Here is a 14491-nt window from a genome sequence, read left to right on the forward strand (position 1 = left end):
GACTTGTTTGGGGATGGGGCATGCTCTGGTTATATGCTTTGTTCGATTTGCAGCTCGATAGAAGGTGTTTTGCTGTGAAGTGATCCTCTTGTCACCACAGTGGCTGGCCGATAATGAAGGAATATTGACAAACACAGACTCTGACAATGTTTTGGAAAAAAAACCCAAAAACGCTTGACTTTTTAGTATGGGTAAAAGAAATGGAAAGCCTTTATAGCTCACAATACATTACAATGCATTTTTTAGTTTTCTTTTTTTTCCTCTTTGAATGTGTGCTTGTGACCAGGATGTGTGGTGACGACAGCTCCCATCAGCCAGGTCTGATTTGCCACATGTGGAATTTTCATTACAAGGAAAAGTCAAACAGTCACACTTCCACGGAGCATCATGACAAGGATGAATTGGGGGGAGATGTGGTCAACTGAGGGCTGTTGAAGTCCCAGCTGCTTCATGGCCTTTTGGCTTTACTACAACCACCACCCACACACATAAACATTTACACACAGTAAATTTATATATGTTTAAGACTTTAGAATGGCATACTTCTTTTAAAAAAAAAGGAAGAACTAAATAAAGGATACCTGTTCTGTAATCCAGCCTATATTAAAGGACAAACTATGAAACGTAAAATAAAAGCATGCCCAGAAACAGGCAAACATGTTGACACAACAATGGATACAAATAGTCTAGAGGCCCTGTGGATCCCCCTGCACCCAAGCAACTGTACGTTCTGAAGTTTTACGATCTTGACCTCACATGCAAGTGCCACAAGCTCATATAGATAGAATCAATTTAAGTAAAAATATAATGGCCCTGGCTAATCCTTCCTGCTATAACACCAAAATCTGGACAGCAATGAGGTTAAACCCCTCTTACTCCAGATGTGAGACAGGGGTGTCTGTAGTTGGCAGTAATTAATGTGTCTTTATGTGCATGCATGTGTGTGTGAAAGTGGGGCACACTCCTGTGTCAGCTGTGTCATACCCCCTGGCACTTGACGCCACTGGCCTGTCCATGAGATAGATAGGCCTGTGATGCCGACGATAATGTTGGGGCAGATCCGTTTACACCCTATGATGTCTCACTTTCCCTTAACATGCATCTCTATGGTGGCTTTGCCAGAAGACGAAACCCCGCCCCTTTACTTTGAAACAGCATGGTCTCCCAATGTCTCTTCTTCAGCTTCACTTTGATGGTCTCTCACCTCAGACATCTTTATTAACAGCTTTATTTTGGGCTCCACGTCCAGTCAGAAAAGTTTATGTCTGCATCCTGAATGTATACAAAAATTAACACTCTACTCTGGGCAAAACTGTCAGAGTGTCTTGCAAAAGACATCAAACTAAAACCACAAACTTTAAAGTGGTTTATTAGGATTTTATGTGATAGACCAACGCAAAGATGACCATATTCCAGAGCAACCAGTTGTTTTAACACTATAGATGCAATTGTCCTGGAAAAGTCTGAAATAGTTTAATGAAGATCAAGAAACACAGAAGGCAGGGAAATGATAAAGATGTGTACAGGTTTAAAACAGAATTAGAACATAAAATATTATACCAAGTTTTCAATACGTCAGATGACCACTCAATCTGTCATCTGGAAATGAAAAGAGTAAATTACAGCTAAAAGTGGCCTAAAAGTAAGACTGGACAAAGTCTGTGGTTACTCTGGGAGAATCTGTTGATAGGAAAACTTCTAGTTGTGAGCTTCCCAAAATTGTCATTTAAAGAACAGAGGCAAAAAAAATGTAAATACAGCACACGTCATGTGTTCTAACCTTGAGTCCGTTTTTGTAAGTGTAAACATGGTGGTAACGGCATCATGCTGAGGGTAATGTTTTCTTGAACAGGGACAATAAAGCTGGTCTAGTGGATGAGTGTAAATATGGAACACTTGTGGAATAAAACTTGTTGGATGATGCAATAACAATAAAACCATATTCATGTGTTTATGTGCAAACTTTTCAGAAGAACAATGCTGATAGAGACCCTATCGAACTCGCAACTGTAATCACAAGAAAAGGTGATTTTAACAAATATTGACTTACTGCATTTTTTTAGTGGTATCAAACACAAAAGTAGATGCTGTTAGATTTTTAAAATGATTAGTAAATAGCTTTGTTTACCTTGTATAATTTTCCTTTCACTTTAAAATCTTGTGCTACGTTGACCTTTGTTGTACTGTATAAAAACTATAGTGCATGCATAAGTTTGTGGTGGTAATGTGACAAAATGTTCAAGGGTTCCAGAGGTATGCAAACTTTTCCATGTACTCTGAGTTTTAATGGATTCCAAATATAGAAAGATTGAATTTCTGTTTTATTTTTGCCACCAAGTTTATCAGATTTCAAACCAACATTTTCAACACTAAACATGGCTTTGACCATTAATCAATAAAAATGCCAGATTGCCAACACCTAGAAACCTCCCATCTTTTAGCCACTTAACTATTTAAATCAGTAGTAGCTGGTGTTATGAACTTTAGAATAACCAATAAAGATGTGTCATTACTTCTAACGTCCCAAGTCCTTCCTAATGCAGGATGGGTTTGCATTTCAGTGAGTGATAATTTATGTTCACAGCACCCAGTCATGGTCAAGTTTCAATCAATAATATAACACCAGCATGTGGGATAATCCCCACCATCATCAGCAGTTTGATTAGGTTAATTCCATTTAATTGCTTTTTTAAAAAAAAAATCTCAAGTAGAAATCATACTGTTGCAGTTTAAAATTATTGAGGATGATTTGAAAAATGAAATTAGCTGAAATCCAATTAGAAGGTTTAAAGTCTAGAGAACCATGCTTGAAATCACTAGAGATCATGAATGCACTGTGGTGTTTGGCTACAAATTTTTATTTTGAATCTCAAATTAATTTGGTATATTATGCTTTTACTCTTCTAAATTGTGGATTAGTAATTTAAAGTTTTAATGACTTTTCTCCAGGATGATTTTAGCTGGCATTAATAGAGACTGAGAGGATTTTGCGGTCTACTGACTTAGTTTGGAGGAATTGTTAAAGGTTTTTACTCATTATCTGTTTTATAAAATAAATTATTCTGGAGACTAAAGAGTTCATTCCACTTAACGCTTTAACAAAACTCTGTCTGTGTCAGGAAGGCGAGACATGAGTCCCTTATTTTTGTACAATTGCACACACACACCCAAGGGGATAGTCAGACAGACAAATGCCCTCAGACAGATAAATTTTCACGCAGAGGGCCTCCAACATTCTCAGCAAACCCCAGAACACACAATCACGCTCACACAGCCTCTCAGTGGATATAACCTAACCCTTAGCCTGTTATATCACTCTCATGTAACGGAGCAAGCCTAATGAGCGTGCATACACTGTGCTCCCTGTACAAATTAATACCTCTGTGCTGCTTGGGTCTGTGGGAAGCATCGCAAAGCATGCAAATCTATGTGAGTACACATACATTTGTCCAAAACATTTCCTCTGACAAGAAGATACGCCCACACAGACAAATGGGCTCATGGACAGATAAATAGAGCCGTGTAGACATTCTCAAGAGATATACTATCTCATAGGGTGAATCTGCTTGAGACTGATCTACAGATATTAGCATATGTACTATGGCTGTCACACAGAGGAGTCTCAAGATGATTGGGACATATTTCTATAAGTAACACGGCACTCAAGAAATGCGCTTAAGGAGAATCCTAACAAGACAGGCGTGGCCGTTTAGTAAACGGGTGTGCTTCTCAGTGTGCCACACGCATATGTTTTCTGTTTCACGGCAGAGTAGAATAACAGATTTTTGATTTAGAGTAAAAGCTTTGTAGCTGTTCCTTGAGAGACTGAGGGAGAACAGGTGGACGCTGCAAAAAACAGAGGAGTTCTTAAACTGTAAAACATGCCCCTGTTTCTCACAGAACTGTGTCTTTAAAGGACATCTTCGCAACCAAGACAAACAAGTCTGCATGCACTCAGGCAGATATTGTTATGGGCATATCAAAATTAAATTAGTCAGTGCTATTGCCTTTCTCCTTGGCACAGCAGAGCCCATCTGCAAACATGAAAGAACTCAGTGGTTGTCTTTGTTTAAAGCCAGCTCTCACCTCCCAAACCCCAACTTAATAAGCGCCCATGTATTTATACAGAGCACATTTTCATTAACTGTAGCAAATTGCATTTTAATCCATGAAGCCCATTTCGTTGTAGAAATCGTTTGACTGGTTTGAGATTGGCATGAGTTACTGGCAGACAGAAGGCGAGGAGACAAAAGTGAAGGATGATAAAAGCTGTTATTTGTTCTTGGTTGTGTTAAAGGAAATTAACCAGATATGGGAATCCTAAAGAGGGTTCAGAGCAGTAAAAATCTATGTAAAGTGGAGGCCATCTAACCAGTTTCTTTATTTCACTTTTAATCCTTGACAAGTCAAAAAATTTAATTACCCTAATATCAAGCTGTCATATACTATGTATACATATGTAAACAATGTTTATCTACTTGTTTTATAGCATATCTGACAAGTTGCTTAGCAATATTTGGCACATTTTTAGACAAATCCCCTTTGGTTCAAATATTATCAAACAATATATTTTCAATGGTTTGGCTCCTATTAGACCAGACTGTTGTTGCTTTGTAAATCTCCAGAGTGGCTTCTCCTCCTGTCGTCTACTTTGATCCCTAAGCCGTTTCAGGGCCTTAATTGCCCTTTAATTTGTGTGACTACTGGACCTTGATGTTTGAGGCTGATAAAGACTTAAAGCTCAGCTGAGTAAAAACAGTGACCCACTGTGTGACATGGGCAGTATGCTTCACTGACTCACACAGATCTTCAGCGACCCTGTGATGCCCACTGAGCCTGAAGGGTGTGCGGTATATTGACGAAACACCAGCAATGGAGGTTTCTGCCTCCTAATTAGCAATGTCGGATGGGCAACTCAAAATTTGAGCAATCCTCCATAACAGAAGTCTTCTCTCTGGAGAGTTCTGCTTGAGGTGCTTATAATGAGGATTCTCCCATGAGTTTGAAAAAAAAAAAAAAAAAAAGACAACACTGTGTTGTTAGACAAAGTTATTAGGAAACTTGGGTCCTCGTCCAGTCACTGTTCCAGTACAACTTTTTTTAAAATTTTTATCATGGTTCTGATTGTTGAGAAGTTTGGGTAAGCAGCTTTTCTGAATGGATTAGTAAATGTTCCTTGACCTAATTTGTAAAATTTACAGTAGTTTTCAGTTAAATTTAATGTATTATTATTGCAGGTGCCATTAACTATGGAAGCCCATTTCCGCCATGAAAAAAAAAAAAAAGACCAACAGGAAGTCATAATTTCGACTTTCAAAGTCATAATTATGAGATTCAAAGTCATAATTTCGACTTTCAAAGTCATAATTTCGACTTTTAAAGTCATAATTATGAGATTCAAAGTCATAATTTCGACTTTCAAAGTCATAATTTCGACTTTTAAAGTCATAATTATGAGATTCAAAGTCATAATTTTGACTTTCAAAGTCATAATTATGAGATTCAAAGTCATAATTTCGACTTTTAAAGTCATAATTACGAGATTTAAAGTCATAATTTCGACTTTCAAAGTCATAATTTCGACTTTCAAAGTCATAATTATGAGATTTAAAGTCATAATTTCGACTTTCAAAGTCATAATTTTGACTTTCAAAGTCATAATTATGAGATTTAAAGTCATAATTTCGACTTTCAAAGTCATAATTTCGACTTTCAAAGTCATAATTATGAGATTTAAAGTCATAATTTCGACTTTCAAAGTCATAATTTTGACTTTCAAAGTCATAATTATGAGATTTAAAGTCATAATTTCGACTTTCAAAGTCATAATTTCGACTTTCAAAGTCATAATTATGAGATTCAAAGTCATAATTTCGATTTTTCCAAAAAAGCAGACATGCTGTCTTGTGTGACATTTACACAGTATTCCATTTGATCTGTCTAACCAGGAAAACACAGATTTTTCTCCTATTAATGGATTATACACAAATTGAGGAGTATTTCAGATGTGGTTTAACCAATGATGAAATTCTTGCTTTGCTGGCTGAGGTTCATGGGGTTATTCTTAGCAAGAGGACACTAGAAAGGATTCTTAATAAGAAGAAACTTTGGCGCCGAAAGAACAAAAGTGATGTGAGTGTAGTGGCAGCTTTCATTCGTCAGCAACTTGAAACCTCTGGACAATGTCACGGATATCGATGGATGCACCAAAAATGCTGGATGAATGGTATTGTTACAGACAGGGAAACAGTTCGAGTCCTTTTACGCTTACTAGATGGTGAAGGAGTAGACCTAAGGTCAAGAAATCGACTGAGGAGACGGATTTACTATAGTCGTGGTCCAAACTATGTTTGGCATATGGACGGCTACGATAAGCTCAAACCATTTGGAATTGGGATCAATGGTTGCATTGACGGTTTTTCCAGAAGGCTAATATGGCTTGAGGCATACAAAACAAATAACGATCCAAGAGTCATTGCTGGATACTTCATGGATGCAGTGATTAAAGCTGAGGGTTGTCCTGAAAGACTTAGAGTGGATTTAGGGACAGAAAATGTTAATGCAGCTGACATGCAAAGATATTTGCATCTTACAGAAGACCAACCTCAAAGTGATAATGTAATATTTGGTCCAAGCACTGGAAATCAGCGGATTGAAAGATGGTGGTTGACCCTGCGAAGTGAATGTATCCAGTTCTGGATGGACCTCTTTGACAAACTGAAAGCAGATGGACACTTCTCGGATAACTTCTTGGACAAAGCCTTGATCCAGTTCTGTTTTCTCCACATAATACAGGTGAGCTTGATTTGAGCTGCTCTGTCTTCTCACCTATTGAAAATATTTATGATTGCTATAAAGTGGTTATAATGTGCAAAGATTTATTTTCTGAGTATGATACTAAATTAATAGCATATCTTAAATATTGCACAGATTGCATGTTTGGGTAGTTGCTTGATTTAAACTTCCCTGGTTTTGGATAAATAACAGTCATGCTAGATTTACACTTCCGTTTTACTTTTGAATGTTTATTTCAAAGCTATGAGTTTAGTCTGGTTTTTGTTTTCTTCTAGAAAGAACTAAATGAAGTTGTTTCAGCTTGGAACCACCACAGGATACGTCCAACACACAATTCACGAAGTCCTCATGGGCGACCATTCATGATGTACACAGTACCTCAGGTGTATGGAACCAGAGACTATCTACACAGCATTGATCTGAACAGGGTTGAAGCCTGCTTGGAAAACTGTGTTTTCAAAGACTTTCCATGCGATGAAGATGTCTTCAGTATCTGTGTGGACCTGATTTCAGAGCATAACCTGAATGTCACAGATGATGTGTTTGCAACAACTGATCTATACATAAGACTCAGACAGCTGATTACCAGAGATTTGGAGCTGCATCGATAAATGTAAAAACATTTTGTTGCGTTGACAGTTTGTTACCTCGTCCCTAATTTGGACTTCAGTAGATATTTGATGACATTGTGAGAGTGGCAGCATTTGCTTCAACACATTGTTGCACCAGTATAAAGATGGGTCAAAGCCATTCACAAGCTCTGTAACTAAGCAAGAAGAGACACTAAAATAAGATAAATCATGCTGAGCTGATAAAATAAGTCTGACATTAGAAAAATATATTGATGCACTGGACAGATGATTTTTGGTTTTGATATTTTCCCTTTATTATCAATATCATTGCATTACAGTTTGAACATTATGCTGATTACTAAACAGAAAATAAAGGAATTGAGAACTGCTGTAGAAACCTCATTATTTTTCAGGTGTGCAACCCAATGCTGATGTAAAGCTTCCCCTGCCCCAAATAAATCACACATATAAACTGGAAAAAGCGGTTTATTGAACTTCAAAATTAAAGTCTCTATTTAGCTATTAGAGAAGCCTTTGAGTGTTTTAAAATAATCCTTTAAGATAATGACAATGCTTCAAGGTGTAAAAAAAAAAGAAAAAAGAAAGTGTTCTTTTTCAGTTGTTTTCTGGTTAAATCTGATATTGAGCTACTGCAATGGCACCAATCTGTTATTGAAAATATTTTAAGGTTATGTTTACTTAAAACAAAAATACAAATAAAATGCTGAGTAAACAAAAGAAAATTTTTGAGGAATAAGGGTAAATGAAACACTTTACTCCATTTCTTCCAGAACTGCATTCAAACAGAGTAGCAACATGTTCATCCACTGAACATTTAAATTATGTGACTAATATAAGAAACAAAACATCAGAAATTATTCATAAATTATTTATGCAACTAAGAGCTGCTTGTTTACAAGCGCGGCGGCCATATTGTATTTTTAATTGTGTAACAAACCAGCTTTTGCAGCCTCAAGTAAAATTAAAAGTAAAAAAAATTCTAGTAACAATATAAAATATTTCAATTTAATAAACAGAAAATATTGAGAAAATACATTTTACTGCCAACTCAAATTTATGCTTTAAACTTTAACTTTGGAGTACTTTAACAGAAACCCCCCCCAAAAACACTAGTAGTAGAGTGCCTACTATGACATTGCAGAGAAAAATAAATTGCAAAAAGTAGAATCTCTGTGGAGTTAAGATGAGGTAAAAAACTTAAGATAATGCTAAACTTTGAAAGTTTAATACAAAAAGATTTGGTAACACTTTAGTTGAAGGGGTGTGCATAAGACTGACATGACACTGTCATAAACATGACATAACATCTGTCATGAACATGAAGTGGAATATTTATGACAGTGTCATGTCAGTCTTATGCACACCCCTTCAAATAAGGTGTTAATAAAGATTCCTTAAACTCACATGTTCTTCAGCTGAAGTCTGTTAGACTATATCCATCACCCATACACTACTTTCTAGGACCTTGTTTATTTCGTGTCGAAACTCTGGATAGTTATCATAATTAACTGGCAACTCTAGGTAGCAACCGCATGTGTGGGCAACTGGCCGTCTCTGAATACCTTGAAGTTGAGTGAAGCTAACACTGATAGTTTTTTGAAGAAACAAATCAGATCCTGTGCAGAACCGCAGAAAAAGTGACAGGTGTTGTGAGTCTGATTCTCTGAGATAAGAACTTAAATATTTGCTGATGTTTTTTTGCTGTGCATTCATGACTACAGGGTATACAATTGAATTTATAACCTTTCTTAATGTTGGCTGGAGATTTTCATATGCAGCTGTAATACTTTCCATCTCAGACCTCAGCGGGGAAAGGACAGTGCTCCACTGCTCAATAACAAAGGCAGGTTCCTGAATGAGCTTTTGGTGGGCAAGCTCCTCAAGTAGTAGCTCTATGTTATCAGCTGTTGGTACTCTTCGACAGTTATGGATATCCATGATTTCCAGAAGCTCTTCTTTGTCAACACTCTGAAAATCTGAAAGGCAAGATTCAAACACCATCCGATCGTACTCTGTAACATACCTTAAGAAGCTATCAACAAGAGGACTCTTTATAGAACCAAGAACTGCTTGTTCCAGTATTACTGGAGCAAGTTTTATAGGCAGGTACTTCTGTTTTTGCCAGCCAAAGGCAATAATTCGGCCAATGCTTTCCCATTGTTGCTGTCCAAAATCATGACGCAAGTAGGGCACCTTAAAGTTATTGCCCATTGTACACTGTTCATAAAAGTCCTGCCAAAATTCTGAGAGGACATCCCTCAAAACTCCTCCATCATCAACAGCCTTTTCTCGCCTTCCATCAGGGAGCACCATTTGAATACATATGTCCTCCTGAGTGACACCTGGATCACAAAAATGTGAAATTAGTTCTTTCAGGATCTGGCCACGGTGAAGAACAAGGATTTTCTTAATCCCTTCTCTCTGAACAATTGGCTCGTTCAAAGAATCAAATTGTGAAGAAGAAAGCACTGGACTAGATGGCTGTGGAGACAGAGGAAGGGTGTCATCAAGACTGACATTATCTGTGTCAGAAATGTGTCCTGTGAAAAAGGTAACAGTGCCACTGTCTTCTAAAATGTCCCCATTGATTCCTGCATCTAGCTCTTGGACATTGGACAAATCACCCATGTCATCACTTAAGTAAACTAGGTGAACATTATTACTGCTGCTGTTTGTCAGGACACTGCTGGTTCCAACATATGTGGCATCAATGCTGTCTGGTGCTTTGGATTGAGTCAGTGGTGTGCAAGCTTGAGAGTGAGTAGAAAACCTTAAAGTGTCTTGGTCATTTCCACTGGGGTTGTCTGGTTCTGAGTCGCTGCCAGTGTCCTTCTTTTTGGTTGTTAGGTAAAAACGCAAAACAGGTAGTTTTGTCTGCTCATAAAGTTCTCCAACTGTAATATGTTCATCAAGTGAATGTTCCTGGAAATCTGTCATGTCAACCTCAAAATCTGTAATTCTTCCATGTGAATTTCTTTGAGACGGAAAAAACAAACCCACTGCCTTTTCAATTAAGTCATTTTTTCTACAGTCCTTTGACACATCAATTTTTCTTGTTCCACCACCTTTCTTTGTCCGAACTTGTAAAAGCTCCCCATCTCGAGAATTCATCCATCCTATCTCAACTTTTCGAACAGTTTTTTGAGCATTTCTGATGCTAACATTTTCTGAGATCTGCTTTTGATCGTTGCCTTTGTTCCTTGAAATCTTGGCTCTCAATCGGTCAAAAAGTTTTGATTTCCGGCCAGCAGGATCATTTTCCCTTCGTCTGCAATATCCGAGAAGTGCCAGTCGGTCACCATAAGATGGGAGATACTCCTTAAGCTGCTCATCTGTCATGAGCAGAAGGACACTGGAGTCAATCTAGAAAACAAAAGTTAAAACAGTTATTTAACCTATAAAAATGGGGGGGAAAACCCAGTAAAAACAGCCACATGATAAAACTGATCTGTCTTCACCATGTCTCTATAATAGTGTTGTATGATAACTTCTAAATGTACTGATTTCCTTAGCAATCTAGCTACCTTATCCTTTTGCAGTCGTTGTATGACTTCCTCTGAAACATCCCGTGATTTTAAGAAGTCATATATCTCATCCATCCTGTGACAATTACACACAATAACTAATGAATAATGTCTAATAAAACATAACATTCCAAAAAAATTATTATGAACATGAGAATAGGGTTGAATGATATTACTGAAAAACATTTCACGATACAAGCATTTTTTATTATTTTATATCAATTATTTTTTTTATATCTGAAATACTGCCAAACTGGTGATGTGACCTTTCCCATTTTATCCACAGCTTTCACACCATAATGTTTTTAAAAAACATTTATGAGGCACGGTGGTGAAACATTAAACTGCTGCTCCGCAAGTTACTCAACAGCTTGTTGCTAGTTCACCAGTGAGTTAAATGAAGCCATCAAACTAGATGAGCTAGCCTTGAGAGGTTGAGAAGCCTTGACTGTGCCTACAACCTCCAGAATGGTATGTGGTTCTGGATCAGAGTTCAGAGAATATTCTATTGAATATTCTGTCAGACTTACTATCTATTGATATTGATCACGTGTGTATCGTGATACATATAACTGATTTATTGTCCAACCCTACGAGACAGACAGAAACTGTATTTCAGACTCAAGCTCCTGCTAAAATAAAGACAATAGACAACAAAACAGCTGTACAGATCTGCAAAAATAAACCAATACACAAAGAAACTACATAAAAGTAATAAAGAAAAATCTACCAGTGTCTCCACAACTAAATGGTAAAGTGTAGAGCTTAGGTCTGAAAGTTCTGTTTACATTTTTCCCCTAAAATATTTCAATGGTTGAACAATTCTCAAAATGAAATTCCCATCTTTATAAAAGAGTCAAGTGCATGGACATCATCAGAATGATTTTAGTTTTGATCTTAATTACTTTCATTTAAACAGATAAGATGATAAATTGGATTTTCACAAGCGTTGCAACTTACCTCTGTTTAGGTTTAGGTTCAGGTCAAAGGAACCTCCTCTGTCTCTTTTGTAGGTATCCTGAAAGTTGAGTAAAGTTGAGGAGTTAAAATTTTCAACAGGGCCTGCCTGTTTTGGGGATTTTTTAAGTTCCTTGTTTTTCAATTTTTCTTATTTTGAATTGCTTTTGTAAATATTGTCAATGTAAAGCTGTAGATCTCCAGCATTAGCATAAGTGTACATGAAACTGCTAAGAAAACAGTTTGAAAACTGATGCATATTGTACTTCCATATTTTACTCTAGTCTATGTATCGACAAAAACAATTTAACGGGAAAGATAGTGAATCACATTATGCATAACAAAACGTGCATACAACAAGCTGTGGAGCTTGTTTTAACCTACTAGCTATTGCTTGTATTAATGCCACAAAATAATTATACATATTAACTTATTGAATTTTTGGAGTATAAACTTCTTATCGCACTCTGAAATAAAAACAATCTAATTAACCGACTACTTAAAAAAACCCGGTTAAATATGCTATAACAAGGTTAGCACGCTTTGACGGTTAACCTGCAGCTAGCTCATGTTGCTAATACAACGAACGATGTACATAACACCACACGATCAAAAAGCATTCAAAACGAAGGAATCTAAACAAAATCAAAAATCAAAAAAGGCGAACCTACCTTTTACTGACTCTTAACGCAGTAGCAAAGGTTGGACCTTGGATTTAGGATCATATTTAACTGGGAGCTGGAGCGGAGCACGCTGTTATTCTAAGGAGGCTTGTCTCCAACTGCTCCGGTATCTCATAATTATGACTTTGAAAGTCGAAATTATGACTTTGAAAGTCGAAATTATGACTTTAAATCTCATAATTATGACTTTGAAAGTCGAAATTATGACTTTGAATCTCATAATTATGACTTTAAAAGTCGAAATTATGACTTTGAATCTCATAATTATGACTTTAAAAGTCGAAATTATGACTTTGAAAGTCGAAATTATGACTTTAAAAGTCGAAATTATGACTTTAAATCTCATAATTATGACTTTGAAAGTCGAAATTATGACTTTGAATCTCATAATTATGACTTTAAAAGTCGAAATTATGACTTTGAAAGTCGAAATTATGACTTTAAATCTCATAATTATGACTTTGAAAGTCGAAATTATGACTTTAAATCTCGTAATTATGACTTTGAAAGTCGAAATTATGACTTTAAATCTCATAATTATGACTTTAAAAGTCGAAATTATGACTTTGAAAGTCGAAATTATGACTTTAAATCTCATAATTATGACTTTAAAAGTCGAAATTATGACTTTGAATCTCATAATTATGACTTTGAAAGTCAAAATTATGACTTTGAATCTCATAATTATGACTTTAAAAGTCGAAATTATGACTTTGAAAGTCGAAATTATGACTTTGAATCTCATAATTATGACTTTAAAAGTCGAAATTATGACTTTGAAAGTCGAAATTATGACTTTGAATCTCATAATTATGACTTTGAAAGTCGAAATTATGACTTCCTGTTGGTCTTTTTTTTTTTTTTCATGGCGGAAATGGGCTTCCATAATTAACAGTGATTTCAGTTAAACATGTTTTAATAGGCTTCCCCCCCCCCCCCCCCCCCCCAATGAATACAGTCTTTAATGATAAATCAAAATAGAATCTTTTGATGAGGATCTGTACTGCCCCCTATAGTTTGAGTTTGTTTTAGTTGGTCCTAAAAGGCTCCTGTAGTTTGGGCAAGTTCCTGAGTAAGGCTGTTTTGGCAGTGATAAACTTTCCCATTATGCTTTGCTGACTACCAGGAAACATCTGTCTGTGAGTATTCTGTCGATATAAAGTGTTGTTGTGTTAGACACTCATATTAGGTACTTTAAATTGTTTAGCCCTGAAAAACCGGAGAAAAACAACACTTTAATTAGCATTAGCATCTCTATTGTATTTCCAATGCAAATTAGCTTCATGCTATCCGTTATTTGTGGTCATTTGGGCAGCACTTTAACCGGATTAGATGCATTTTTTTTCATGTATTATTTCTAATGTTAACTTGAGTGAGTGTGATTTATTCCAGTGACTCTAACTTGAATACAATTATGTTTTTGTGTGTTCTTCATGTAGAACATTCACAGTATGATTATTCTGAGTATTAGTTAGAGCCACTGTTTGCTACCTACTAAGCTAGTTTTACACATTAGTGAAAACAGAATAGGCTTTTTTACATAGTTTCTAAGTACCTTTTGAAAATAAGAAATTTTAAGCAGGTATTAAACCTACTTTTCATTAGCCCACATTTCTGTATTATAAATGTTTTCTTTAGGGGTGCACCAATTGCAGCTTTCTGATCGCTCACCAATCACTGATCTTTAAACCTGACCTGCAAATTCTGATTTTGTCTGACTGTTGCTAAATACAGAAGGAAAGTTACTGAGCTGGCAACAGTGGGATAACCTTCATCAAAGTGGATAATATTGGCTTCACATGTACGCATCGGCCAATTCATGATCTTCTGGCCGATTGTGGCTGTATGGTAGAGTAGTTGTCTTGCGATCGGAAGGTTGTAGGTTCGATTCCAGCTTTCTCCTGCCACATGTCGATTTGCCTCTGGGCAAGGCACTTAA

The 14491-nt window shown here is 36.4% G+C and overlaps 2 protein-coding genes across 3 annotated transcripts; one reads left to right on the forward strand and one right to left on the reverse strand.

The window, feature by feature from the left end:
* The first annotated feature begins 5780 nt into the window (after positions 1-5780).
* On the forward strand, positions 5781-7421 carry LOC116725240 (uncharacterized). Its single transcript, XM_032571169.1, has 2 exons — positions 5781-6795; positions 7071-7421. Exons 1-2 carry the CDS (start codon positions 5974-5976, stop codon positions 7404-7406), a joined length of 1158 nt encoding a protein of 385 aa, XP_032427060.1. The 5' UTR covers positions 5781-5973; the 3' UTR covers positions 7407-7421.
* Positions 7422-8759: 1338 nt separating this feature from the next.
* On the reverse strand, positions 8760-12756 carry LOC116725248 (uncharacterized). 2 transcript variants are annotated; one of them, XM_032571178.1, is made up of 4 exons: positions 12541-12756; positions 11873-11930; positions 10913-10988; positions 8760-10751 (listed from the first exon to the last, which is right to left on the reverse strand). In XM_032571178.1, the coding sequence occupies exons 3-4, from the start codon at positions 10985-10987 to the stop codon at positions 8814-8816; spliced, it is 2013 nt and encodes a 670-aa protein (XP_032427069.1). In that variant the 5' UTR covers position 10988; positions 11873-11930; positions 12541-12756; the 3' UTR covers positions 8760-8813. The 2 variants fall into 2 exon arrangements, with proteins under 2 accessions (XP_032427069.1, XP_032427070.1); XM_032571179.1 differs by lacking the exon at positions 10913-10988.
* Between the last annotated feature and the right edge of the window lie 1735 nt (positions 12757-14491).

Source organism: Xiphophorus hellerii, chromosome 9 (genome assembly GCF_003331165.1).
Source record: "Xiphophorus hellerii strain 12219 chromosome 9, Xiphophorus_hellerii-4.1, whole genome shotgun sequence".
NCBI lineage: Eukaryota > Metazoa > Chordata > Actinopteri > Cyprinodontiformes > Poeciliidae > Xiphophorus > Xiphophorus hellerii.